Below are 25,388 nucleotides of genomic sequence, written 5' to 3'. Positions count from 1 at the left end.
AGACATACTCATTTTTGACAGTTCTCCTGCTAAATTTCATGGAGTAAATTTAAGCTGTATAGGAGGCTGAAAGATATCTTTTGAATTCTGTTGTCCTACAATTTTGCTATCATCATGTTGACTCAGATTTCATTAATACCACTGCCAATAGCTACCAGATCTCTGAAGAAATGGCAAGAACTATGTTCAAATGTCCATAGCATATACAACCAAGACTTCTATGATGAAAAGGAAGAATACATTTACCCTGATGTGTTCCTGCAACCCCATCATAAATTACCTGATTTGGATACTAAAATTCACTATGTATATGATAATCCAGACACTCAGCAGGTGATACTCACTGATTGCTGCTAAACAATAATCAGGTGCAATTAAGGATTCCGCCCATACGCCTTGTATTAAAGACACATAGCATATCTAAATGCCAACCAAAATAATTCTGGTTTACATTCCCTCCTTTTCTCCACAAAAAGGCTGACTTCAAAAAGTCTTCTGACTTTGATAGGCTGTATTTTAGCTCTAACACTTTTGCAGTAATTTCTCCAAGGAAAAAAGTTTTCTCAATATACTGGGAAGCAATTTTGACTGGTATCAATATTGCCGGATTTTTTTAGCTCTATCTGTAGCTATAACATGGACACTCATCTGGCGTTGGACCAAATTTGCAAAGTGTCCTCTCAAACTAATTAGGAAGCAAATGTTCTCAATGTATATGAACTGGTGACAGTCAGCTGAGTTCTCTCACTGGTTTGTCTTTACTTCAAAGCTCTGCAATTTTTTAGGTATGGTAATGGGTGGCTATGTATAGTACAAAAGATTTCACTTTTACTATCACAAAAACTTATTCTTCCAAATAATTGCTTGTGCTATGCATTATTGAATCGGTGATCACTATGAATGTCTTACGGAAAAGATTAATCTGGCAAACTCAAAGTAATGTATCCATCACATCCCAAAAGCTCACTAATTACCAGTGCCTCTCTGTCCATCTTCCTTCCCACTTCTCCCCTATGAAACCCTTACTTTTCTGAAGTCACATTATTGCTGTTCCAGCAACATCCAATGAGGCAAAGATATGGCTGATGGAATCCCTGTGAAACCTTCCCGTAAAGATCAGAAGACTGTTGACAAAGACACAAAAAGCACTGATGGTGTATCTGACAAAGCTGGAGAGGCCAAATGGAAGGATAAAGAATGCCAAAGAATGTTGAGAAAGCAGCTGTGTATCAAGGGTGTGAGAGAGAGCAGCTTGCCATAAAATCCTGAAATATTTCCTTTCAGAGGCAAATGGCATATATTCCCTTTTAATGTACATACTTTGTATTTCATATTTTTAATTTTGTGTTTCGACTGATTTAAATATAAGCACACATAATAGTACTGACACGTCTTTTGCTTGTAAGATAACAGAAAACACCACGTCCAGCAATGCTTTGTGCATACAAGAGCTGCTGAATAGTCACAGTGCTTCTTCCCTCCATGCTTCTCCTCTCCCATGCTGGAACGCTCCTGTGTGTCATCTACTTTCTGTGCATGGTGTATGAAGCACTCACCTTTCCCACATGTAGTACTGCACTCAGTTTTTCCAATCTGTTTCCAGTTGTGTTCTCGGTTTTGTCTTGGTGGTTGCACAGCAGACACCTGGTTTTCTGGCTGATGAGAAGGAAATCTTCCTGGCTGAATAACTGGAAAAGTTCCAGCTGACTGTCCAGTGAGAGCATCTGTCTCCCTATGCAAGTCCTCATCCTCATGATTTGTACTTTCTGGCATTCCTAACTGACCATTCAAGGGCTCCCCTGATGATGGACAATAACAAAAATGTAAAATAATAAGCCTCACTTGCAAATATCAGTCTGTGTTTTCATCCAATAATAATCACAACTGGAGCATCATAAAACTTGAAAGCAGCTTTAATCTGCTATGCAGAGACCTCCTAATAGTGTCCTGCAAAGACTGCATTGTTTTAGACTAAGCTAACCAAGTCTCAGCCAGCAAATACATTAAAAACTCAAGAATCTCCAAACACACTGTAGAGTGAATGCACCCAGTGTCAAAATTTCCCAAAGCTTTTTTTTTTTTGTACCATGCTCTGTATTCTGTGCCTCCCCATGTCACAGCACAGCTGCTCCTCGTTACAAACAGACTGCAAACACACTTAGAAATTTGTCAAGGCAAGTCACAAACATTAAAGGTAGTACCAAGCTCACTTGCAAATTTTCTACTGTCCTTCAGAACTTCATACCAGTACACACAGCGCATATCCACAGCTCAGTCAGGAGCATGAGCTGTCCAGATTCTAGCTTGGGAAGGCAACAGTTTTGTATTTGATCCTCTCCAGTTGGGAGAAGAAAGAGAAACTGTGAAGGGTTGGTTTTAAATTATCTTAAACTCTGAAGAGAAAAATCATGTTCTCTTTCATTTCTGAGACATGGTTACATCACTCCAGCTCATGCAAAGCCATGGTTAACACTTTAACAACAAAGTTGTTACTGAGTGTAGAAATACATGACCAGATTCCCTGCTACAGTATAAATAATCCCTGCCAGTATTAATACACTGAAGCTACCAAATCTATGCAGACTTCTCTTTCAACACATAGGATGAAATTCTGGGCCTCTCCTACATCAATGGCAGCATTTACACTGAATTTAATGGTATTAATTTCTCTTATTAGCTTATCGGGTAACAAAATATTTAATAATAGGAAATAGCGGCATTTTACCTGGCCTCCTGTGAGCAAGCAACTGAGGACTAATGACATTGTCTCCTGGAATGATATACTCATAATGTATACCTGGGTTAGGCTGCTGATGTATCATCTAAAAAGAAAAACAGCCATATATTCAGTTCTTCCACTTGTTATATTACTAATACTTAAATATGTACTTGAATGGATCAACTACATAACATTATTTATCATTGGTCAGGATAGAAACAATGGTTAATGACTTTCTCCAAAAAATGCAAAAAAAATATTTGTTTCTAGAAAAAATAAGAAAATACAGGTTACTATGTTTGTAAACAGAGCTAGCTTGTGATGGCAGAGAAACTGTTTCTCTAAATCTTCTTTGAAAAATGTAAAACTGACATGCTCGGGGCCAAGGAGCGGCTGTGGGCTGCACCAGCCACAGCCTCACCTCTCACCAGTGTGGGCAGCAGAGGCTCACACCAGGCCTCAGCAGCAGAAGAGACGGTCCTAAGGCCGCCAAAACGTTCTCAGATAGAAGGAGCTTTACCGATGCCTGAGGAAACATAAGCAAGGAAGAAACAAAGCAGAGAAAAATAAATACCACAGACCTCAATCTACCAATCTAGCCAACTGCCTTCTTTAAGGTTTATCAGTTGTACTTGAACAGAGCACACGCAGACAGCACATACGTGTTATTCTGTGTGTACCATCTCACAAACCAAACTGTTCCTTTCACCACTGTGCAGCTACCTCCGCACCACTCAGTGGAGACTCAACGATCAACTAGCTAAAATTACTAACATTAATGCTGCTCTCACCATAAGCATTGCTCCATAAAGATCAAGTGAACACATTACAAAGGCCCACATACTTGTTGCAGCAGCTGAAGAGTGCCCGTGCAGCCCTCCTGCATCCTTCCACATTAATTTTCAACTGAATGAAGATGCAACGTAAGTGCAGACAGACTCCCACTGCTTTGCAGCTAGCCACAACAACTCTATCAAAGTGTTCCTTATGAGACACAGGCAGGAACCATAAGGTTTTCTCTTTTAAATGTGAAAATGAAGCTGAGTGGTTTCAGAACGCTGCTGCACAAGCCCGTGTGAGCTGACATGAGCACGCCTCTGAAAGTCAGTGTCACTTCTTGTGTGCTTGTTTAAGCAGTTAGGCATAACAAGACCTGAGCAAGATAGGACTTTATGAAAGCTTTTTAAAACTGTTAGCAGCACACTCCATACCCAACTGGCTTCTATTACGTTGCTGCTGCTGAGAGCCTGAGCATACTCACTAGAAATGCAGGGATGCCATCAGCTGCTAATTTCAGTAGTTTAGCTTTGATTACTTCAGTACTGCTTCTACTGACACTGCTACTTTAAAAGCCCTGAGCTCTTTGTGGGAATAGGTCTGGTAGAAGCCTCAGATTACACTTTACTTAAAGTACCTTTTTTTTAAAAACAAAACAAAATGAAACAAACACCAGAGCTTGCACTAGCTCTTTGGTTCTGACAAACCATGGGCCGAAAAGAAAAAAGTCATGCTATGCCAATGGTTTTATGACCCAGCAGAGCACACATATGCTTCAAGGTTTCACTAAATTTGTCACACCAATTAATACCAACTAGGGATTCAGACCTTTGTTTCTCCTTGTGTCAAAATCACTTTTTCCTTGCCAAATATAATAGCTGTTCCTCTAAACTCTGTCCCTCAGAGATCATTCACTTTTGTGAACCATCTAATAATGCATTGCCTGCAATATTTTTGGTAAGGGTTGGTCCTTCCCACGTCACTTTGTTATCCAAAAAATACAACCTCTTTGTGTTTGGTCCTGAGAGAACTGAGCACTGTGAAGCTGCCTTTAGCGGAAGAGTACCCCCCACCTTCCAGAACCAGGACCCTGTTCTTAAGATGGTTCCCATGGTTTTTCCATCACCTTTCTCAAAACAACCGACAGGCACATGTTATAAAGAGCTTAACTGACGAAGTCCCTATGAATATACTGTCACAGCTTTCCTGCTGGAAAATACCTGGAATTATACAATAGTTTTGCTTTGAGTCAGTGGACCTAAGTCTTTGTAGCAACGTATACTTCACACTTGGACAAAACTTGCATCTCTTTTTATCTTGCTAATTATAACCTGCTGTAACTTAGAGAGCTTTTTCCTCTACATTTTTAGAGTGGAAGAAAGACAGCATGATCTCAGGAAAAATGAACAGAAAGCCATTTGGAGTTCCCATCTGCAAATCTCTCCATTTTTCTACAAAGAGTATAAAGATCATGAGTATGGATGAAAAGAGGATTACATGATTCAGGAACTGGAAGACAAAGTCTGAAAAAAGACATCTGTATCTGCGCGGCTACAAATTTCAAACCTCTAAGAGAGGTTGTGTCATACTGATGATTGATTTTCTTTCATCTAGCCCTATTCATTTTTATCTTCCCACACTATACTGAAAAAGACACTAAACTATCATCTTATAATGAACTGTAGTATTCCTCATATCTACAAAAAACATCTCAGATAAGAGTCCAGTCAAATTAGATGTGCCAATCCATAGTAGCAGCCACAGAGCAAAACTGATAAAGCTATGCCCATTGTGACAGCTTTCTTATATTCATTGCAAAAGCAAAAAAAGAAAAGACTAAGCCTAAACTAAAATATTAAAATATGGTAAATTTAACCTTAAGGGGTTTTTATGGTATTACTTTGAAAATAACTGTTTAATCCATTTCCTGACCCTATTCTCACTGGGTCATTACGTATTAGGCATCAATCAGCTGACAATAAAAACTTGAGACCAAACCTCAGCTCACAGCATCCTGTAACTACACAATGACACGTATATTTTAAAAACATGGAGTCTGCATTGCAGAGTCTAGGAGCCTAACCATTTAATCTTCCAGGCTTTTGCCAGTATTACATTGGAATCTGTCAGAAATTATCCAAAAAGAAGTAATGTTTACATAATTATCACTGCTTCATTAAGACACTATATGGCAAATGGGGAATAACTTTGCCAACATCTAACTTTTCCCAGCTGAGTAATCAGGGTAGTTACTATTCATTTTTCTATGAAACAACCAGCACATTCACTTTTCCACCCCATATTGCACTTAAGGACAAAAAAGCTGTAGCTGGATGAAACAACCGTATCACCAGTTAGTCTATTTTTTTCAATGAATGGATTTTACCATGTGAAAGTGTATAATCTCAGAACACACCATTTATCTTTGAATAAGTTGTAATCAATTCAGTTATATTTTTTATTTCAATATGATGCAGTAAAAGTCCCATCTGAAGTAAACAGTTTTTTCAATATGATTCCCTCCTCTTAGCCACAATTGGTGTTCTCTCTTCCTTTCTCAAATGGCTATTATCTATGGTCTCCTAGCACAGCTTCGTATTAAAACTGCTCTGCTTCTATAGTTTTTTTGACTTATGCTTCTTCTAAAGAAAACTGAGATGGTATCACTCTGTGAGAGGCCTTGTCTGATTCAGGTATTTGCTTCAGTTCACTGTAAAATTAAACTATGCCAAATTTGCTTGAGGAGGAAAGTATCCAGAGAAAATCCAGTTCACAAAAAAACCCCCAGACATTTTTATGCTTTATCTCTATTTTACTGAACAAGTAAAATTGGTTTTACTGGATCAGTAAAGTCTGAGAGAAAAAGGCTTCATCGTTATTTAGATTTCCTATGATCTGGGGCAAGATGGGAGCAACAGCAAGCAATAGTAAAATATAAAAAATGTTTCAAAATTAAGGAACAAAACAGTAACAAAGTATTGGTACTGAATGCAATTTTAGTGTTGAATGTTAACAATGAACTGAACAATTTTTTCCATCAGGAAGATTAATCTAAATACAAGAAACTTACATAGACATCAAGGACTTCATTTGTTGGACCATCAGCTAAAAACGACTCTCCTGCAGTGCTGGAGATTTCATTTGGGCGTTTATAAGTGAACATTGTCCCACCACCTTCATATCTCCCAGGTCGATCAATTGCCCAGTTTCCATTGATGATGGACCGTCCTGATCGACTCCGCAATGCTGTAGAGGATGGGGACAGAAACACAAGGACTTTGATCAGAGGAAATAACCTTCACGTACTGGTGCCCAATCAAATCCCCAAAGGTGCATTACACTGCTAGGTGCTCTCTGATGGCAGGGGACAAAGCTGTGTGGGTGTTGAAAAGAACAGTTATATTAGTAGTTGTGCAAAAAAACCCAAGCTTAGAAAACTTTGACCAAACACGTGGTTATGTTTATGCTGCAAAAAAAGAAAGAAAAATCAAAGATAGCCTGGAAACCTTTTTCAACAGTTTCTCATAGGTTGTCATGTGACTCTTAGCCAGCCAGCAGCATAGACTGAACACACATGGATGCCAAGGAATTGGTTTTCCTCCACTTCCTTCCCACTGAATTGACTATTTTGTGATCCCACTTCCTTCCCACTGAATTTACTATTTTGTGATTTAGACAGAACAAAACACAGACGCAGATACAGAAAATCAGTACATTATACAATGCAGAAGCACCAAACAATTTAGGGACACACGGGTATCCTGGGTTGCCAAATATTCCGGTTATTCTTCATAAAGCCATTTGGCTACTCCCTCCATTTCCTTTTCAGAACACAATTTTTTTGCTAGAACATCTGCAGAGCCCTGCTCTGCAGCACTGTCTGGAAGAAAGAGCTCTCTGAAAATGCCAGTAGGATCTCTTGCTAAGGAAAAGTGACTTTGCAAATTGCATACTAGCCAGGGAAGGATAAAATATGGATTCAATATCCTGTTGTGCAGTACATTCCCTTTGTCATCATGGGCAGGTCACTGATTTCTAGTTCCTTTACCTATCCTACTTCCTTTACCTATCCATGTGACTGTAATTTTAAGTCTTAAGGTCAGAAACTCCTGCCACATACATGTACATAATTTTGTGCAATATTACAGTTACATATTTTAAAATATAGTAGTATCTTGAGGCTGAAACCACATCAGACATTGTTTAAGTACACAGGAAAGACATGACCCTTTCTCTAAAGGCTCTACTCAAAGATTTTCAATTTTATTACAAAAGAATTTGCTTTAAAATACAGACTTTAAAAAACAGACAACAAAATCTACTAATATCCTTGGCTGTATGTCATGGTTTAACCTGGGCAGCAACTAAGCCCCACCCAGCCGCTCACTCACTCCCCCCCAGTGGGGTCGGGGAGGGAATCGGAAGAGTAAAAGTGAGAAAACTTGTGGGCTGAGATAAAGACAGTTTAATAGGTAAAGCAAAAGCCGCAAAGTAAAACAAGGAATTCCTTCACTCCTTCCCATGGGCAGGCAGGTGTTCAGCCATCTCCAGGAAAGCAGGGCTCCATCACATGTTAACAGTTACTTGGGAAGACAAGACGCCATAACTCCGAAAGTCTCCCCCTTCTTTCTTCTTCCCCAGCTTTATATCTTGACAACAATGCCATATGGTCTGGAATAGCCCTTTGGTCAGCTGGGGTCAGCTGTCCCGGCTGTGTCCCCTCCCAGCTTCTTGTGCACCCCCAGCCTACTCGCTGGTGGGGTGGGGTGAGAAGCAGAAAAGGCCTTGACTCTGCGTAAGCACTGCTCAGCAGTAACTAAAACATCCTGATGTTATCAACACTGTTTCCAGCACAAATCTACTATGAAGAAAATTAACTCTAAAAAATTAACTCAGCCAAAACCAGCACATTCTATGTTGCTTGGCAATTTACTTTTTAATGCAAATTCAAGGTACAAGCTTTGAACTTAAAAAAATTTAGGGTCAAGGACCCAGTTATTCCAGAGACTGTTTCTTCTTTGTCCTGTCACAACAACCGCGATACTCAGTTAAAATGCTCTCAGCATTATACACAACTATTTATGCTGCTGGGAAAAATTTTAAAAGCCTACATGTATGGTCTAAATGATGGGAAATTAAATTTATGCCATTAATTCCAAAGTAATACACATTAGAGAAGAAACTTAAATTGTTCTTACATATTCCAGACATCTGAATTGACTGAATTAATCAGTAGAAGCAGTCTTTCTGCTTTTACTGCAGGCCTCTTGGTGAAGAACATCAGTGTGACTGTGTGGTGAGAAAAGGTCACAAAATGTCAACGTAAAGGCGCATTATGTTAAGATAAAAAAAAGACAGCAGTAGAGAACCACACTGCAAATATCATTATTCTTTATATAAATTAGTGATTTTAAGTGCAATAATGTTGCCACATTCCAGAAACTGTGTCAATCACTTCATTACTCTTCGAGTACCTTCTGTGTTGAGAAAATTCCCAGTTACAGATAAAGATGCAGACAAATACACATATGGATTAGAAATCAATTACTCCAATTAAAAAACAAAAAAATAAGGGAAAGTAATGAAAAAAAAAAAGGGTTGTAAATTCAGAAAGAATACTTTTCACACAATGTGGGTCTATAGGCCTATCAGCTTCAATCCAACAAGAAGGTGTTGAGGGGAACACTTTAACAAGATTCAAGAAGGGATTGGAGTGGTAGATATTTTTTTTTTAATTAATAAAAGTAAATAGCTGCACTAAACCGATACAGTCAGACCTCTAGAGAGGCTACGGACTCAGCAACCTACTTTTTCAAAGTGGGGTAACAAATGATATGAGAACACGTATGCAATCCGTAAATTTAAAATATAAATTAGTTTAGTCTTTATTATTAGTGTCCCAGTTTGTTCAAGAAAAAATTTTAATAGGATTGAATCTGTTTTTCATTAAAAGGAAAATAAGGTAGTAACTGAGCAGAATGGGTATAAAAGTAGATAAACTAAAAGACTTTATATTACTGCTTTCCCTTCTTTCTACACTGTAAATAATTTTTTTTTTCATCAGTCTGGACAAAATGTGAGAGGTAGGAAGGTTAAGGATTAAAGCAGTTGGCTACCACCAGTTCTGAACCTATGAGAAAGAAGCCCATATCGTTGACAGTCTTTACTTTCCAGGAAATACATAGGACTGCCCCTGGACCACTTGTCCCTGTAAAGAGCCTTGATCGGTGAAGTTTCAGACTTTTACTTCTCCCTGTGCAAAATACTTGGTGGATTTGACTGGCTAGACAGAGCTGCACCCACATAAACTCAGAAAGCATGAGTCATGGTGGAGAACTTCCCACCTTTTTGGACTTCTGAAGGAAAGCAAAGTTAGTCTGTATCATTCCCCAAAGAGCACTAAAATAGCTGGCATAATCAAGAACCTGGTACATTTGCTTTGCAACTGAAGTAAAAAATTTAAATGACATTAATGGCTCTGCATCAGATCCTGTAAAAATGTATTTACACATTTTGAAATTTTATTTTACTTAATGCTACATGTTTATTTTCCCAAGAGCTATCATATCCACTTGCTTCCCAGGTCTCATTTTCTGACACATTAACAAAACAGTTTCTATACTGTGACCATTAGTTGAAAAACATTTTATACAACATCAGCCGTGAAAATGGCATCATTACTCATATAGTGCTGGGAGGAAAAATTACGGCTCACATACTATTGCATACAGGTTAAATATGAAATCTATTCACACTGTTTACATGCTATTTACACTTGATACATTGTAATTCAAACAACTGTGGAATAAACGCTTCTGCAAAATTTATTTGAGACTGGTTTTACATTGGTTTTTAATATGGAACACTTCCTTAACTTTATGATCTGAGTATTTTTTCCTATATTGCTGCTAAACAAATGAAATAAATGAATTATCAAGAGCTCAGAAAAAAGAAAGAGAGCTGGCTAACATTAAATTGTTGTTAATAACGAAACTGTAGAAAGATGGCTGTCTGAGAAACTGAGAGTCCATTAAACTTTCATTTCAAATCCATCATGTGACAGGTCTGAAAGAGGCCTCCCCATAAAAAGGAAAAATGTGCCTCTTTTATGTTTTGATCACTCCGCAGCTACCACCTCAACTGTGCCCCCTGAAGAATTTTTATGGTGCTAATATTTTTAGCTAAAGCATGAAAGATTACGAAAAGCTTTACCATCAATTCCTCATGAGGAATTCTCATACAGTCTGTAGCTGATTTCATCTATCTTTCATCCCGGGATCAGCTTCTTAACTAAAACTGTGTTGTTTACAGTGGCCTTCAGTAATGTTTTGCACTAGAGATATGGAATATCTCAGGATACAAACTCTGATCAACACTTCTGCTTGGGCTACAATTCTATGGCAAAATAGACCATACATTAAGACTTGTATTTCAAGTATCTGAAGAGTATTAATTAATTTTCTACAGTTCAGCTTACGGCTCTCCTTTTAAAGATGTTTTGCGGCTCCTGTCTTCCTGTTTAACAATTCTAGACAGCCTCCCCTACAACTCGGAAAAAAAATAGCGAAAAATAGTTTAAATAAAGGGTAGTTGATGCAGTGGTGCAGCGGAGTGAAGTTCTGTAAACAATGAACTCGCATCCACTTTAAAGGTCAGTATTTCCAGTTCCAAGTTATGTTTGATGGTTTATAAGAGTAGCTTTTGTAATCCTAATTTCAACTACATCACTGCAATCAGAAAATTAAAAAATCAATTTCTGCACTACTTTAAAGACAATTCCATTACTATAGTTCCCTTTTATTGCATTTTTCAATCTTGCCAAATTTCTCGATTCTAGCTCACAACATGCTTCAGCTCCGGAATGTTAGCGACTACTTCATACTCTCAGGTGAATTTGAAAAAAAACAAACAAACAAAAAAACCCTACAAAAAAAGTTTGTAACACTCAGAACTAGAACAATATACGAAGATGTGAATTTAGTATACATCAAAGCTAGGCTACAAGTAAAAAAGACCCCAGTATTATTATTATTGTGAAAAACGTCATCCAGCCTGTATCAAAACTTTCTATAAAACTTTTAAATATGTAACAGCAAATTAAGAATCTTACACAGGAAAAAATGCACCGCTCCTTACCACTTACTAACCCAGTTGTTCTGGCATAAATCAGTCACTCCTCTTTCTCCTTTCCCTTCAGCTATAGCTAATTTAACAGCTAAGGTAAGTTTTGGTGGTCCAGTTTTTAGAAGTTTCACTCAACTTTTTCAAATAGGCGACTTCCTTATTAGAACTACAGCATCTCATTTCCAGTATAGCACCAAAAAAACCCCAACCAACCCACCTTTAAAAAAATCAGTGTGTGGATACAATTCAAGTAAAAACATTTGTTCTTCTGCTCAAAACTCTCCTAACCTTAGATTAAGTGCCTAGTGCTGCTGAAGCAGATGGAGAGGAACTTGGAAAAAGTTGATAGCATTGCATATCTCCTGAAGACAGTTTTCAAAAACGTGCTCTCATTTGCATGACAGCAGCTAATACACATATCATTAGACATAAGGTAACTGCTTGATTAATTTTCTGCTCCTCTGTAGTCTCCCTGTTTCCAGAATTATTGTCTGCTCTTTAATGACCCAGGGTCCCACGTGGTTAAAACTGACCAGAAAGTCTTTCTAGCCCTTCTCAACTCTGAAAACAGAGTAAACAGCTGGAATTCAGCCATCTTAAGATGATTCACCTGCAATAAATGTTAACCTGAACAATAAAATAACTCACTCTCTGTCATGAACTGTATGTGTGAAAATAACTGCCTTGATGAAAGAAAAATATCATGAGTCAGTCACAGTTAAGTAATGGTGAGTCAGTAAAAGAATATTACATGTACAGATCCATTGCAGAGGTTAGAGAAGTAACTCTATATGAAAAATCCTAATATACTTCCAGATACCAAGTTAAGTTTGAACAAAATTAGTTTTCCAGATTTTTTTAAGTACCCAAATTAGTAGTAAGACTCATTAAATCTACAGCAGAAAAAGATTTCAAGACTTCCAGAACTTTTCATTTCATAGTAGTTCACATTATGCAAGAAAAGCCTCTTCTCGTGGCATTTTCCTAAGTCTTAATTCGAGGAAAAGCCCAAAACATTTGCTTGTGAAAATTAAAGTTCGCATAAATTTGATGTAAAAATACATTCAGCTTGAGTTACAGGGCAAAGGTTCATATCACATCTTAATTTATCTCATTATTATTATAACATAATACAACAAGAAGGACAGAAAGAAAATGAGCAATTAAATGGCAGCACATGCCAACTACCTCTATAAGACATGTAATTTACAGTGTATTCATGTTAATGTGTCAGGTATTGCCAACATTACACATGTGGAATTGTTACATACCATCAGACAACATCATTTAAAGATACTCCAAAATATGGAGAGAAAAAACGGGTCTCTGTTTTATTCAGCTTACTTAAATACTTCTGAATATTGACAGGAAAAATGCCAGAAAAAGATTCAAGTACTTGCAATAAAGGTAATAATTAATTAAAAGTAAAATCAATAGCTTAGCATTAATTACTAATATAAACATTTTTACACGCACAAAGAAAATAACCTAAATTTTATAGATTACTATTTAGCATGAGTGAATGACTTAAAATCTAATAAATTGGTTTTGAATATGTACTGTGAAGGTGCTAGACAGTTTTCAAGGGAAACAATTCTGGGCAGCAGAGTATTTACATGGAAAACTTACAGTGGAATTTTGGAACAAACCATTAGTTGGGATTTGAATTTGGTGGATGTGTAAGGAAAGCAACAATTTTGTAGAACTATGTGAAGGACAGCTATCTGAGCAACTTCTACAACAAATAGCAACACTGTGCAAGGTAAAATAAGAGTTTTCAATTTATTTATCCTCATATTCCTCAAATGTAGTTTTTGATAGGTCATTTATGTACACATTCGGTTATAGTCTACCCAATGTCAAACACACCTTATATTATATAAAGTACGTCCGGTCTGGCATTACAAATTTATAAAATAGATGCTAAAAGCTTTGTATGATCCAGAAAGAATACACATGCACTACTCCCAGCACAAAGTCCCACCTGTGCTTCAGAAACTGGAAACATCCCAATCCATATGAGCCGTTTGATACATTTTGTAAACATATTGCTGAATGACTCCTATTTTTCTAACCACTTCATATCTGAAGAGGAATATTTCATGTGTGGGCCTGGTACCTCACTATCTGCAGTACATTTTCACCCAAAATCACATAGGCACAGTACCAATAATAAAATGAAACCTCTCAAACCTGGCAACAGCACTAATATTCAGAGTAATACAGTATATTTATTGTCTGTCCTAAGGCCTTTTTGTCTGGGAGAACAGTGTCATAAGTCCTAGTTAATTGCTTTACAAACCACATAAAGTCTTTAGACAGACGGAATCAAAATTATTTCCCATATATTAAAATTACTAAGTGTCTCTCATTTAGTCCTGACCCAAAGAGAGAGAAGCAGAGAGTAGTTCCTCTCTTCTGGGAAGAGGACTGCATGCTTGCAACTGTGGTCAGGGGGAAACAAAGTGAAGACTTGTGCTGTTGAAGTTAATTGCAAATATCTCGCTGGTAATTTAATCCAGGGAACCTTGACAAGCTGCAGATGCACTCAAGATGCAAGTCAAAGACTGATAAAACATGGTAAAAAATTATTTAATAAATTTTCTCAACAGAGGCACGTACAAAAGGCGAGTGGGCAAGATGGATGGGGCTCTCAAGCCATGTTTGTTTTGCAGCTGCCAATTAAACCAAAGCATCTTATAGGTAAAGTGTAGCAACTGTCTTATTTTTACAGCTGAGCACAATTTTTACTTGACACATCACGTTTGGAGCATATTTTTGGTATTTTACTTTAATAAGCATTTTTTTTTTTAAATCTGTTGCTGCTTAAGTAGAATTAAAGTGTAAGAATGTTTTGGCTAAACCAGTTTTCTTTAGAAACAAAAACGCCCTCCCAGCATCTTTAAAGAAAGTGCCCAGAAAACAGCTGCAGTAAATAACAGGACTACTTCTGAATAAGCACTACGATGAAAGAAATGAAAGAAACACACAACTCTACTATTTATTTTTCCTGTATGAAAACACATTATATGGAGCTTTCAGAGACAAATCTAAAATGTTCACACACTGGATTATAACAATCAGTACAGAATGGTACAGCATCTTCTACCACTAAACCATAAAGATACCCTTTGGTGAAATCTCCTGTGAGCTAAGTCAGTCAGTTTCCTGGTAAAAACCATGCATAACTTGGCAGTGGGGAATACAAGAGTAAGAGAGACTTGGTAGTGGGGGGGTTGTTGGAAAAGTCCAACAAATGGACTGCATCAAGCTGGCCATTAACTCTGGACGGCACACACTTACAGCCTGTTGACCAGCTGCCATACCACAAGTCTAACTCCTAAAACCACCGGCTACTTCTGAATGTGTATAGATTGTAAAACTCTCTCTCCAAAAGTACTTGAAGACAACTTTAGATACTTTAAAAAAAAAAAAAAAAGATTCGGTTTTACAAAACATACCTTGCCTTCATGCCCATCAGCCTTGCAGTATGGAATACACAATAGAATTCAAGTCAATAAAGAAAGAGCATATTGACCACAATCTAGAAATACCGTAAGTCATACTATACAGCTACTAGGCGACTTAGTACAGAGGTACTAAGTACCTCTGATGCATAAAGAGAAAAAAAGCCAAATGCCTAGAGACTCAATAATCTACAGCTTTAAAATAATGAAATATGCATTAGTTCAAATGGATTCTCTGAAATAACTCCTTTCCAAAAGCACAGATATTTGCTGATTATTAGAACACACCTTAGTTACAGAATATTTAGGAGAAATTTGGCATACTTCTTGTGAACTGAATTATGTATTATTTGCCTCTGACCTTTTGAATTCAAACTCCTATTGAGGTCATGGCAAAGCTCCTACAGGACTCTGAGCTTAATTCAAGAAATATTAGTAGGGCTAAGAATCTTGTAATCAGCAAGAATCAAATGATCTTTAGCAGTCTGATCCTACAAACCCCTTATTCTAGAGCCAACTGAGGATATTAGAAAACGGTCAGCAGTTCACTGACCGGGCCCTAGATTAGTATCAGATTGTATATGCTCAATCTGAAGACAGTATCTCTGCAGGTGGGACACCTTCATCTCTTGCACTGTATTTGGTTTCTTCACTGGCAACCAAGACAGGGTAAGGCTACAGGTCTTCCATGACAAAAATGAATCATCTTCTAACCGTGCATAGCTGAGACAAAGTGTTGCTGAACTTTCAACCACTTTGGAAGTTCAAATCCACTACTGGTCACTTTAACAGTGTTAGAAAGGACCCATACCAGAGAGTGGGACTTTCCACTGGGAAGTACTATATGACCTTACACAATCCTAATGCAGAAAAATACTTTCTAATACAAACTTCAGGGCAAAAAAACCCCTGTGTATGCCTCCACTATTCCACAGTCCAGGGAGGACCAGAAGCAAACATAATACAAAAGCATAATATGACTTTTCATGTGTTTTTTAGATCCTGACTGAAACCAAGAGCAAGCTGGATCCTGTGGTACTTCCAGTCCTTTTTCAAAGCCTAGGAACCAGAACCTTCTGCACAGCTATCCAAATTTGAGATATTTGGATCTGGGAAGCATCTGAAATTTTGGTTCTATGCAGTTACCCAAAATAGCGTAATAAAGACCCCTATCCTTACAAATCTTAATCATTTTTTCACCTAGTAGGAACTTAAAAATCTACTTTTTAGAAATCCAACAAATATCTTTCCTTGCAGCTTTAAACAGCTGGGGCACATGTTTATTTCCCAAAGATACTGTTGCATGTTATCCATGAACTGAGTAGTAGTCATAACATTGCCAATTAGGTAAGACACATAGTGTTATTGCTAACAATAGCATTCAAGCAATTGCTTAAATATTTTCATAGTACAGAGTAGATAAAAATGGAGATAAAAATACCAGATTTGCAATACTATTACAAAGAAATGATAATTCAAGTATACTATTATTTCCAAGGAAAGACTTATGTGGTTTTCTTTCTTATCTAAAATATTAACAGTAGACTTCAAATTAACATTATGTTCTTCAGCATAATCCTGCTCAAGGAGTTTTTCTGATATTCTACTTAGGGATTTATCATATTATATCAAAGAAATCCTGCTTCATATGAGAATAAATTTGAAACAGTGAATTGCATTAAACTTATTTTGCTAAGTTTGTCCTGAGGTTCTACTTTGGCAGGTTTTATCCTTCCACAGTGACAGAGTCAAAAAAAGCCAGTACAAGAGATTCCTGCTCTGCTGTCTTAGGTCTAATGTATTGTTGTTTCAGTTGTGAGGGAACAGACATCTTCTGGATGCATTTCCTAATAATTATGAGAGCCATCTTTTTTTTTTTAAATGTGGTCTAGTAAATTTGTATCGATTTGAAGACTGGGCACGTAATCTTTAGTGTTAGAATGGAAACAGATTACTTAATGATAAATTAGAACAGGTGGCTGAGAAATCAATTGAGCCGGTGGAAGATTTATCTTCAACCTCTATTACTGACTATAAGCTGGCTTTTCTGAATCTGCAGTGTCGTACTGCAGATCTATGTTATCTATAGATGTCACAAAACAATCTTCATTACTAATACTAGATGAGTGTGCTTGGAATCCAGTTCCTTCAGAGTTAATTTACTTTTTGCCATTCATCTTGCTTGGCCACTTTTCTACAATGCCTCCAGCAGGCTTAATGAAAACAGCATTGCCAGTTTCTGGGCAATTTCCTTTTCTGGATTTCATGCAATCACCAAGCGCCGAGATGTTAGGAATGCAGTTGCTTCCAAGGACATGCTTAAAATAAATAACGTGTTTGTTAAGATAGTTCTTTAAGACCTCATCCTCTTCCTGTCTTAGCTATTTCATTTAACCTTGGTTTTGGTCCAAAATAATCTGACAGTATTTTAAACTACTTAAGATTTTCTGGAAATGTCCCCTAGTTTTGATACATTTTTCTTTTGTGTCTGACTATGTTACAAGCAAGTCCAATACTAATGAATTGATAAAGCTAAATTACAAAGGCTTTTTGTGCTTTGTCAGCTGTATGCTGTGATCAATCTACATTTCAATTCTGAATTATGCGCAGAGACGTGTCAGTGATTGCAGCACTGCAGAAGACAAATTATTGTCAACTTTTCCAATGGTTTGTTGCCTGGAGGAGACATGCCATCTCCTAACTTTTCATTTTAGATTTTCTGACTACCTCTCTAAGCTCCCCTGCAGCCCACTGTTAAAAGCAGTCTAAAACCAAACAACTGATTGCCCTTTCTACACTATCTACAGCTGTGCTAGATGGTAAAGCTCAGCAAACAAAACCAGACAAACCCAAAAATCCAAATAATATTACTTTGGCACAAGATGAAATGTTTTGCTTTGGTGTCAGAACCTTAGTACCTGACTCTGAAAAATGTAGATTGAATTTGAAATTTAATTGTGTCAAAATAAAAATTTGAAAATATTGTTTCACAAACATCTCTTGAAAGAGCTGTGGCCACAACTACTAGATGAATTTGACACGGATGCATACATAGGTCTCATCCTGCCTCAGCCTTTTGTTGAACTTGTTACTTTTTGGCAGGTATTTCCCCAGTTTTAATTACGATGGCAAGACAATTTTGGTTCACTTGTGTAATTCCCTTTTCTTCTCTCTATACATCAATTTATCAAATCTCTAAAGCAGCAGCATGGGTGAAGTTTCACAGTAAAATACTGCTGTCAATATAATTTCTTTATTTCATGATAGTTCTGAGATAGTCCTCAGAGAAACAAGTTTAATCTTGCTCAGAGCTTCCCATGTGCCTGTTCTTGTAGATCATCTCAGGCAGCAAATCCCACTATAGCTTTCAAAAAATTCCCTATTTTTTTTTCTACCTGCTATTTACTTGCTTAAAGGTAAAGGTTTTACAGTTAATCATTGCAAACAGAAATGCTAATTTTCTGTCATGCAGCAGTCATTTTCCTTTTGGAGTATTCATTAAACCGTTGCGCTCTAATTTCCCACTGCTGATGCAGCTTCCTCTTCACTCAGTTATGCCTGTTCCTTCTTTCGCTTCTGACTCCAAAAGCCATGTTGATGCCTCAGCACAAGGAAAATGCTGGAGCAGCAAAGCAGAGCAGACAATTAACTACTGCTGCAATAAATAATACAGGCTTTAAGAAACAAAACTGATTTATCATATAGCCATACGATCTATTCAGGCCCAGACACTACAGCAGGTTCAAAGTCTTGACAGCTTCGATAAAATCTCCAAACAAATTCCAGATTTAATCTGCATGTTACAAAAGGGCATACATCTTTAGCTTCTATCAGAAGAGGATGCAGCATTTCCCCATGTTTTTTAATACAGTCTTCCCTAATAGGTATTAATAACAGCCAACTGAAACAAAAACACATTAGCTAGTCTACCCTTCCTCTTTTGTTATATCTTTTTGCTAAGATGGGAAGCAAAATGAAACAATCACACTCTCTGACTACAGTATTCTCACACTTCAACTTCTGATACTCTGGCACATGGAAGTTACTACAGAATATGCATACAGTGATATATGACATGACATTTGCAAAATATGTGATTAGATGGCATTTATTGTGCTTCAGTGTCACTATTGCTCTCCCACACATCATACTCAATCCCTCTGGGGAACAGTGTGCAACACTGAAAATCGAACCAGGGACCTTGTGAAAACAGATATGAATAGTAGTGTTAATCAATCAGAGGATTTATTTAAATCCTTTTACTCACCCAGCTGCTAGAGTAAGACTGTAAATGTATGTCTCTATATGGGCTGGAACTTTTGAAATAGGGAGTTCATGAAGCAGATTAGATGATGCAAGTAAAAAGGTTAATTAAAGCAGAATTTCAGCATTTTGGCAATTCTTCCACTGCAAGGCATAAGCACTCCTTACGAATTGCATCTTGGGTTTCATTTTCTTTTTTTTTTTTCTATTATTGCTTCCCCTCTTCAAAATTGCTCTAGTAAAAAGCCTTTTCCCATTTTTCAAACAGGTGCTTTTGAGTGATTGATGACTTTTACTATTATTATTCAAAAGTACAGAATTAATAACACTTACATGATTCCCATGCTTTCCATAGGGAGTAAGTTATGCAGAGGTAATACTTCCAACTGTTGAGATATGACTCTAATTAGCTTACGTGAAGCATGCAATTAGTTTCTAAAAGCATTTATTGTAGGACATACTAATATTTACTGAGAAAGCAAATGAAAGAGCAAGAGGAAACAACGGAGATGAGGTTAATCTTTATGCTAGTGTTACGTTTACGAGGTCTCCAGCACAAAAATAAACCTGCTTAGGTTTTTTTTTTTAACCTCTTTAGGTTTTTTTTTTAAAACCTCTTTAGCATGACAGGCTTTATTAAAGTCAGGAAGGTGTGGAGGCATTAATGATATGCTGTTAACTATATATGCAAATGTTGCTCTGTGTCAGGATCTCAATAACCACTACCACAATTAAAGATACAACAATCCAATTCTGCACCAAGGGTGTTTAGATTCCCAATTTGTATCAAAGTGTATGGACTGGAATGAGTAAAAAAATCCTGTAAGAAATGACATCACTCCTAAACACAGTCATTGTATTTTATGAGTACTATATTACAGTCCTCTATACTGGAGGGGAAGTAAGAGACAAGTTATCAAAAGGCCAGCACAGTATTTGCTGAAGGTAAGAATCATTCCAACCATAATTGAAAATAAGCAGGTTTCCTATTATTTTGTAAATGAGCTAAACTAAAAGAACTTACACAATTAATCTACACAATGGTCGTATATGATAAAGAATGATGAGTTTTCCATTTATTTTTACCTAGCCATTCTCCATAATTATATACCTCAAATACATTTTATTAAATACTATTAAAATAATCTATAAAAAGCTCATTCTCTTTTAACTTGCACAGAAATTTCCCTTGAGTTGAAAGGGTAGGAGGATATGACTGAATTCCCAATTCCACTAAAGTCAGTGTAAATATTCTGCTATTTTCAATGGTATATAATTTTACCATTGTTCAGGTTTGTCCTGAAAATACTGAAGAGGAAGGACAGAATGGCTGGCACAAAAGTCGACTGACTGAAATGAAATGGGCAGAAGATTAAGGACAGCACTAAAAAACAGAGGAATGGGGTAAGAATCATGCATGTATTGTATCTGTAGAGAAACTGTGTTAAATGTATACGCAGTTGCACATCTCCTGTTCTGTTTTAGGAAATACAGGACCTCGAGGGAACTCTTGAGGTTCAGAAAGACACAGGCATTGATCAGCAGAATAACACGCATGTAACTCATAATTGTGGGTTTTTTTCTATAGAGAACTTCAAAAAGTCTTTTCACATTCTTACTTGCACATACTTAATTTCTTTCTTTAAAGAAGGCAGGGCATAACTAAGGTTAAAGTTTCTAAGTGGCAGTCTCAGAACTTCAGCTCTTATAAGGTGAAAGAAGAATTTCAGTCTTATCGCAATGAAAAAGCATGGCTTGAATTTTTAGCAACTTATTTCCCACCATACCTCAGTAACATCGGGAAATACTCTCCACTGGCAATAGCTGTAAACCAGGCACTCAGAAATAACAAACAGCATTCAGGACTAGTAGTCTCCAGGAGGGATACACTTCCAATGTAGCATTTGAGATTTCAGCTATGCAACTCCCACTGAACCTGCAGATTATAGTATTTGGCTTAGTTACATAATTTCAGTTAGAATCTGGTTCTTACATTTCAGTTGGTCAGACTGGCTGCTAATGGCTCTGAACGTGATAGCTGAGCCTTCTGGCACAGCTCAGCTGCACATTAGTTAGCCCAGCATAGAAACTCAGCACACATTTGGCGTTAAGTCCTATGGGTGGATAAATGCAATTGAATTATCTTCTAATCTAGACACTACTTCAGTCAGAGGGGCCAGATTAGTGAAATGCACATGTGCAAATACCCCACTCTTTTCTCCAGCTGGCATAACAAAAAATGTTTTGTACCTCCTTGCACTCCTGACAGTTGCCAAGAACTGGAATAGTTGTAAGACAGCTAAGTTAAAACATCTGATTGTGATATCTCTGCAGAAAACCAGCACTGTATCTCATGAGAATCAAAAGCTGAAGTAGAAAGAATTATAACTGCTTCTTTTGTTTGCTAAATAGCTTTCATTCCTTGCAATGAAAAACTGGAGCTAATGAATATTCCTAAGCTGTTTTGAATTTCAAGTGGAATTTCTCAAGAATTTTGGATGCTCTGTGTGGTAAAGTTGAATACTGTAACCCAAAACACACAGGTCTGTGAGCTGCAAAGCAGTGTTGGGTCCCCTAGCTTAGCCATGAATTCCTCTGGCTCAATGTCTATCATTCCCACTCTCTGGAGGGCTTTTGAACCCAGCTTCTGATTTCAGGCAAGTCTGACAAAGGTGCTGCAGTCTCAAACACAGTCACATTTGAAAAAATGCTGACAACAGGATAGAGGACAGATCTAAAATCATTTTCCCCTACTGAAAAGCAGGCTACAGCACAAGCCCACAGCTATCTGTAACGTTAGGCCAGCCAGCTGGCCCAGCAGCATATGCAGAGCTGAGAATCAGGGCCAACACACAAGGTAGAACTGAACAGGGCAATGGGATGGAGACTGAAGTTACTAGACCAAAGAGAGATCAGAGGTTGTTATGGGAGGGAGAAGATTGGCTTGGATTAATTTAATGGCCATCATGGTAAGGATACAGGAGCTTTGATTAATTCAGTGGCCGTTACAGTAAGGATACAGGCCACAAATTAAACCAGACAGACTTAGTTCCACTGTCCATGTTCAGCCCTGAAAAAGCGTTCAATTCTTCACTTGTTCTCTCTTCCAATAAAAGCTGACAACAGCATAGTAAACCTTGGTCTTCAGCTTAAAACAACATTAATTTATTACAGATCCTCCCGAGTATTTGGCTCTTAGCAAAGAAAAAGAAGATATACACTAGTGAAAGGCTGTCTCCATTCACCTGAGAACACTTTGCCAGAAGATGAATTCCTGGTACAATATGCTGGGTGGTCAGCAGAAAGCTGGAAATACAGCAAGTCAATTCAGTATTGGTATCCACTTTCTCATACATTGTTTTCTGGCAATAAGGGCTCAGGACAGTCTTACACAAGTTATTGTTTATGTCAGTCAGTCTGCACATTTAAACAGAAAAAAGATGCTCTGGGACTGAACTGATTTGATATTTATTTGACAAAGCTACGAAACCATATGAAACGCACAACTGATATCTGGAGGTAAGCCCAGAAACCTATAGACATGACAAAAATGGAAATAATCTCATTTTATTGATGGTTTTTATAGGTCCAAGAACAACAAAGAATATGACTGAATTATTTAATGAAAAGAAGCACAGGATTATCCCAAATACAAATAATTTCAGTGCATCACTTCTCATTCTACTATTGTTCTTTATTCCCAAGCTACCTATTAAGCTAATGAAACAAAAATTTTCTCTGATCAAACTTTTTCATGGAAACACGGAAAAAAATTATTGATTTGCAAGCTGTGAGTCTATCCCCAGATCATTAAATAAGTCTTTCTAATTAATGGCAGTACTTTGTCTGTAGCATAGATAAAACAGTAGAGTCCAGATTCTGTAATAGTAGAAGAAAATGAGTTCAGTATCACTAGTACAAACTATGTAATTATTTTGCCATCAGGAATTAAATTAAAGTTTTTCCAAGCATATTTGGGAAAGACTATATAAATAACAAGAAAGTTGGTTTTTTCCTTCTTTTACCAGTAAGTTATTTCTTTTCTCCCACCTACGCTGTGCAAGTAGATCCCTTGCAAACTGCTCTACAGACAGTTAGTATTTCTCGAGTTTGATCTTCTAGGCTTTCTGCTTCCAGTCCCATAGGTCTCCTGATCAATACACTGAAGAGAGACTGCTATATACATAGACTAATACAGGCCCAGATTTTCCAGAGGAGCTAGGGGAATCTGAGTAGCAAGAACAGGCCAAGTTTATGCTCCTAAACCATGAAATATGACCACAATGAATTTATCATGCTGAACATTAAATATTCAACATTCCAGAAGCAAATTTCTTATCTCTCCTTTAAACTTCCACCTTAGAAAAGAAAAATCCTTGTCTCTTTGTCTTTGATTAATTCATATTAAAGTTTGATAAACTCTATCTTCTCCCTTTAATGGAATTTCTCCAGTATCACTTTTTCAGAACTACAAAAAGTGATTAGCTATAGCCTTAATTTTTGTTTAAACAAAAAATTATTTAATCCATAATCTACTTTTTCTGCATTTCAGACAGCATTTCTCACACTGTTTAGATTAACAGTGAATTTAGTTTTTTGTAAAAAGTACATCTAGTACACTTAGTTTCATACTCAGCTGGGAACATTTTTTCCATATTTGAGATAAATAAGTGTGTCTTTTTATGAATGCTGTCTATAAGTAAAGAGCTTGTTAAATATCTGCTCTCCCAAAAGTAATTTAAACTGGCTTTCTGTTATAAACACTAACTAAATAATTACTGCAATGTCAACAGGTTAAACATGTCTAGAAAAATACTTCATGCTACTGAATGACAGCATAGATTCTTACCAGAATACAAAGTCTTTAACTTCATATCACCTATTTCAATCTGATTCAAGTCAAAAATAGGAGTTTTATCAGGGAGAGGGTAAATATAGAGAAATCAATCTTCTTAATCCAGTTCTTTGTGGGCTATACCATAATGATTGCCGTAATTTAAAGTGGTTACATTCACAGGCCACTGCCAAGTCATAAATCAAAGCACTGATATTTCTATGCACATTTGTATTCCGCTGAGCGAGTACCTTAGAGATGCCCTCCCATACTCTAATACATTAACAGACCAAGCTACCAATTCTTTGGTGGGTAAGCTGTTTATCTGCGTATACTGTGATCCATAAATGCCTTGTAGTATAATTCTGCAAACAAATTTGACTTCAAGGGCCATCTTGGGATCGAATGCCACTCTAACACATTGGCTCAGAGTCTAGAATCCTGCTGGGAACAAAACGAGATCAAAGTGGCTGGAACTGTCTTGGAGAATGTTCGTGCTGTATCAGGAAGCCAGCACAAAGCCCAACTCCACTCTCTTCTGCAATGTAACACAAGGGTGAAAGTATGCTGATGGTTTGCTTGAAAGTGGGAAAGGACATGGCTTAGGAGAAACTGCTGTACCGCACTGTAACGTCTGCTGAACAATCCCCTTTCCTTCTTCCCTCTTCCAGCATAATTTATAGCCCAAGTGACCCAGAATCAAGGATCCAAGATCTCCTTCTGCTCAGTCCCCATCTTCATTCAGGCTGACCTCTGCCTACACAGCACTGAAAATCAAATTTGTCAGGTGACCTCCTTGTAGCATGGAGGTCACTGGCAAAGCACTCCTCGTCTTCAAGCAGGAAAAGATTTTACCCAACACATCCATTCCACCTGCAGCCTTTTTATGCTTCATAGCATTGATTCCAATAGGTAACCATGTAACCATGTATTGAACCACTAGTCAATAGCTACCCTGCTATTATACTATTAATACTAATGATAAAGCACCACTGAAAATGTGTTGACAACCAGGAACCAAAAGCTCAAGTAAACTAAAACAACCTTTTTAAAACTGTACTTTTCTTTATGGCTCTTATTTCACCAACTAAGCTCTTTGTGCAGCCTTTGTTTAATTTCAACTGTTAAACTGGAAGCATACGATGCATCTTCCAATCTACCTCTTATTCCTGACTAATGAAATACAGAAATGGTCTAACTACTG

At 37.2% G+C, this 25,388-nt stretch overlaps 1 protein-coding gene across 10 annotated transcripts in view; it reads right to left on the bottom strand.

Moving 5' to 3' along the window:
- The window catches only part of THSD4 (thrombospondin type 1 domain containing 4), a 347,378-nt gene that overhangs the window by 32,042 nt on the left and 289,948 nt on the right, over positions 1-25,388 (bottom strand). For all 10 annotated transcript variants that reach the window (XM_075505878.1, XM_075505877.1, XM_075505879.1 and 7 more), the window contains 3 exons: positions 6,567-6,742; positions 2,726-2,822; positions 1,557-1,799 (listed from right to left, as the gene is read on the bottom strand). In XM_075505878.1, the coding sequence (XP_075361993.1) occupies positions 1,557-1,799; positions 2,726-2,822; positions 6,567-6,742 (516 nt within the window). The remainder of the gene's footprint in view (positions 1-1,556; positions 1,800-2,725; positions 2,823-6,566; positions 6,743-25,388) is intronic.

The sequence above is a fragment of the Mycteria americana genome, chromosome 6 (genome assembly GCF_035582795.1).
Source record: "Mycteria americana isolate JAX WOST 10 ecotype Jacksonville Zoo and Gardens chromosome 6, USCA_MyAme_1.0, whole genome shotgun sequence".
Taxonomy (NCBI): Eukaryota; Metazoa; Chordata; class Aves; order Ciconiiformes; family Ciconiidae; genus Mycteria; species Mycteria americana.
The sequence above is the reverse complement of the archived record's forward strand: the minus strand, read 5'-3'. Positions and strand labels throughout refer to the sequence as shown.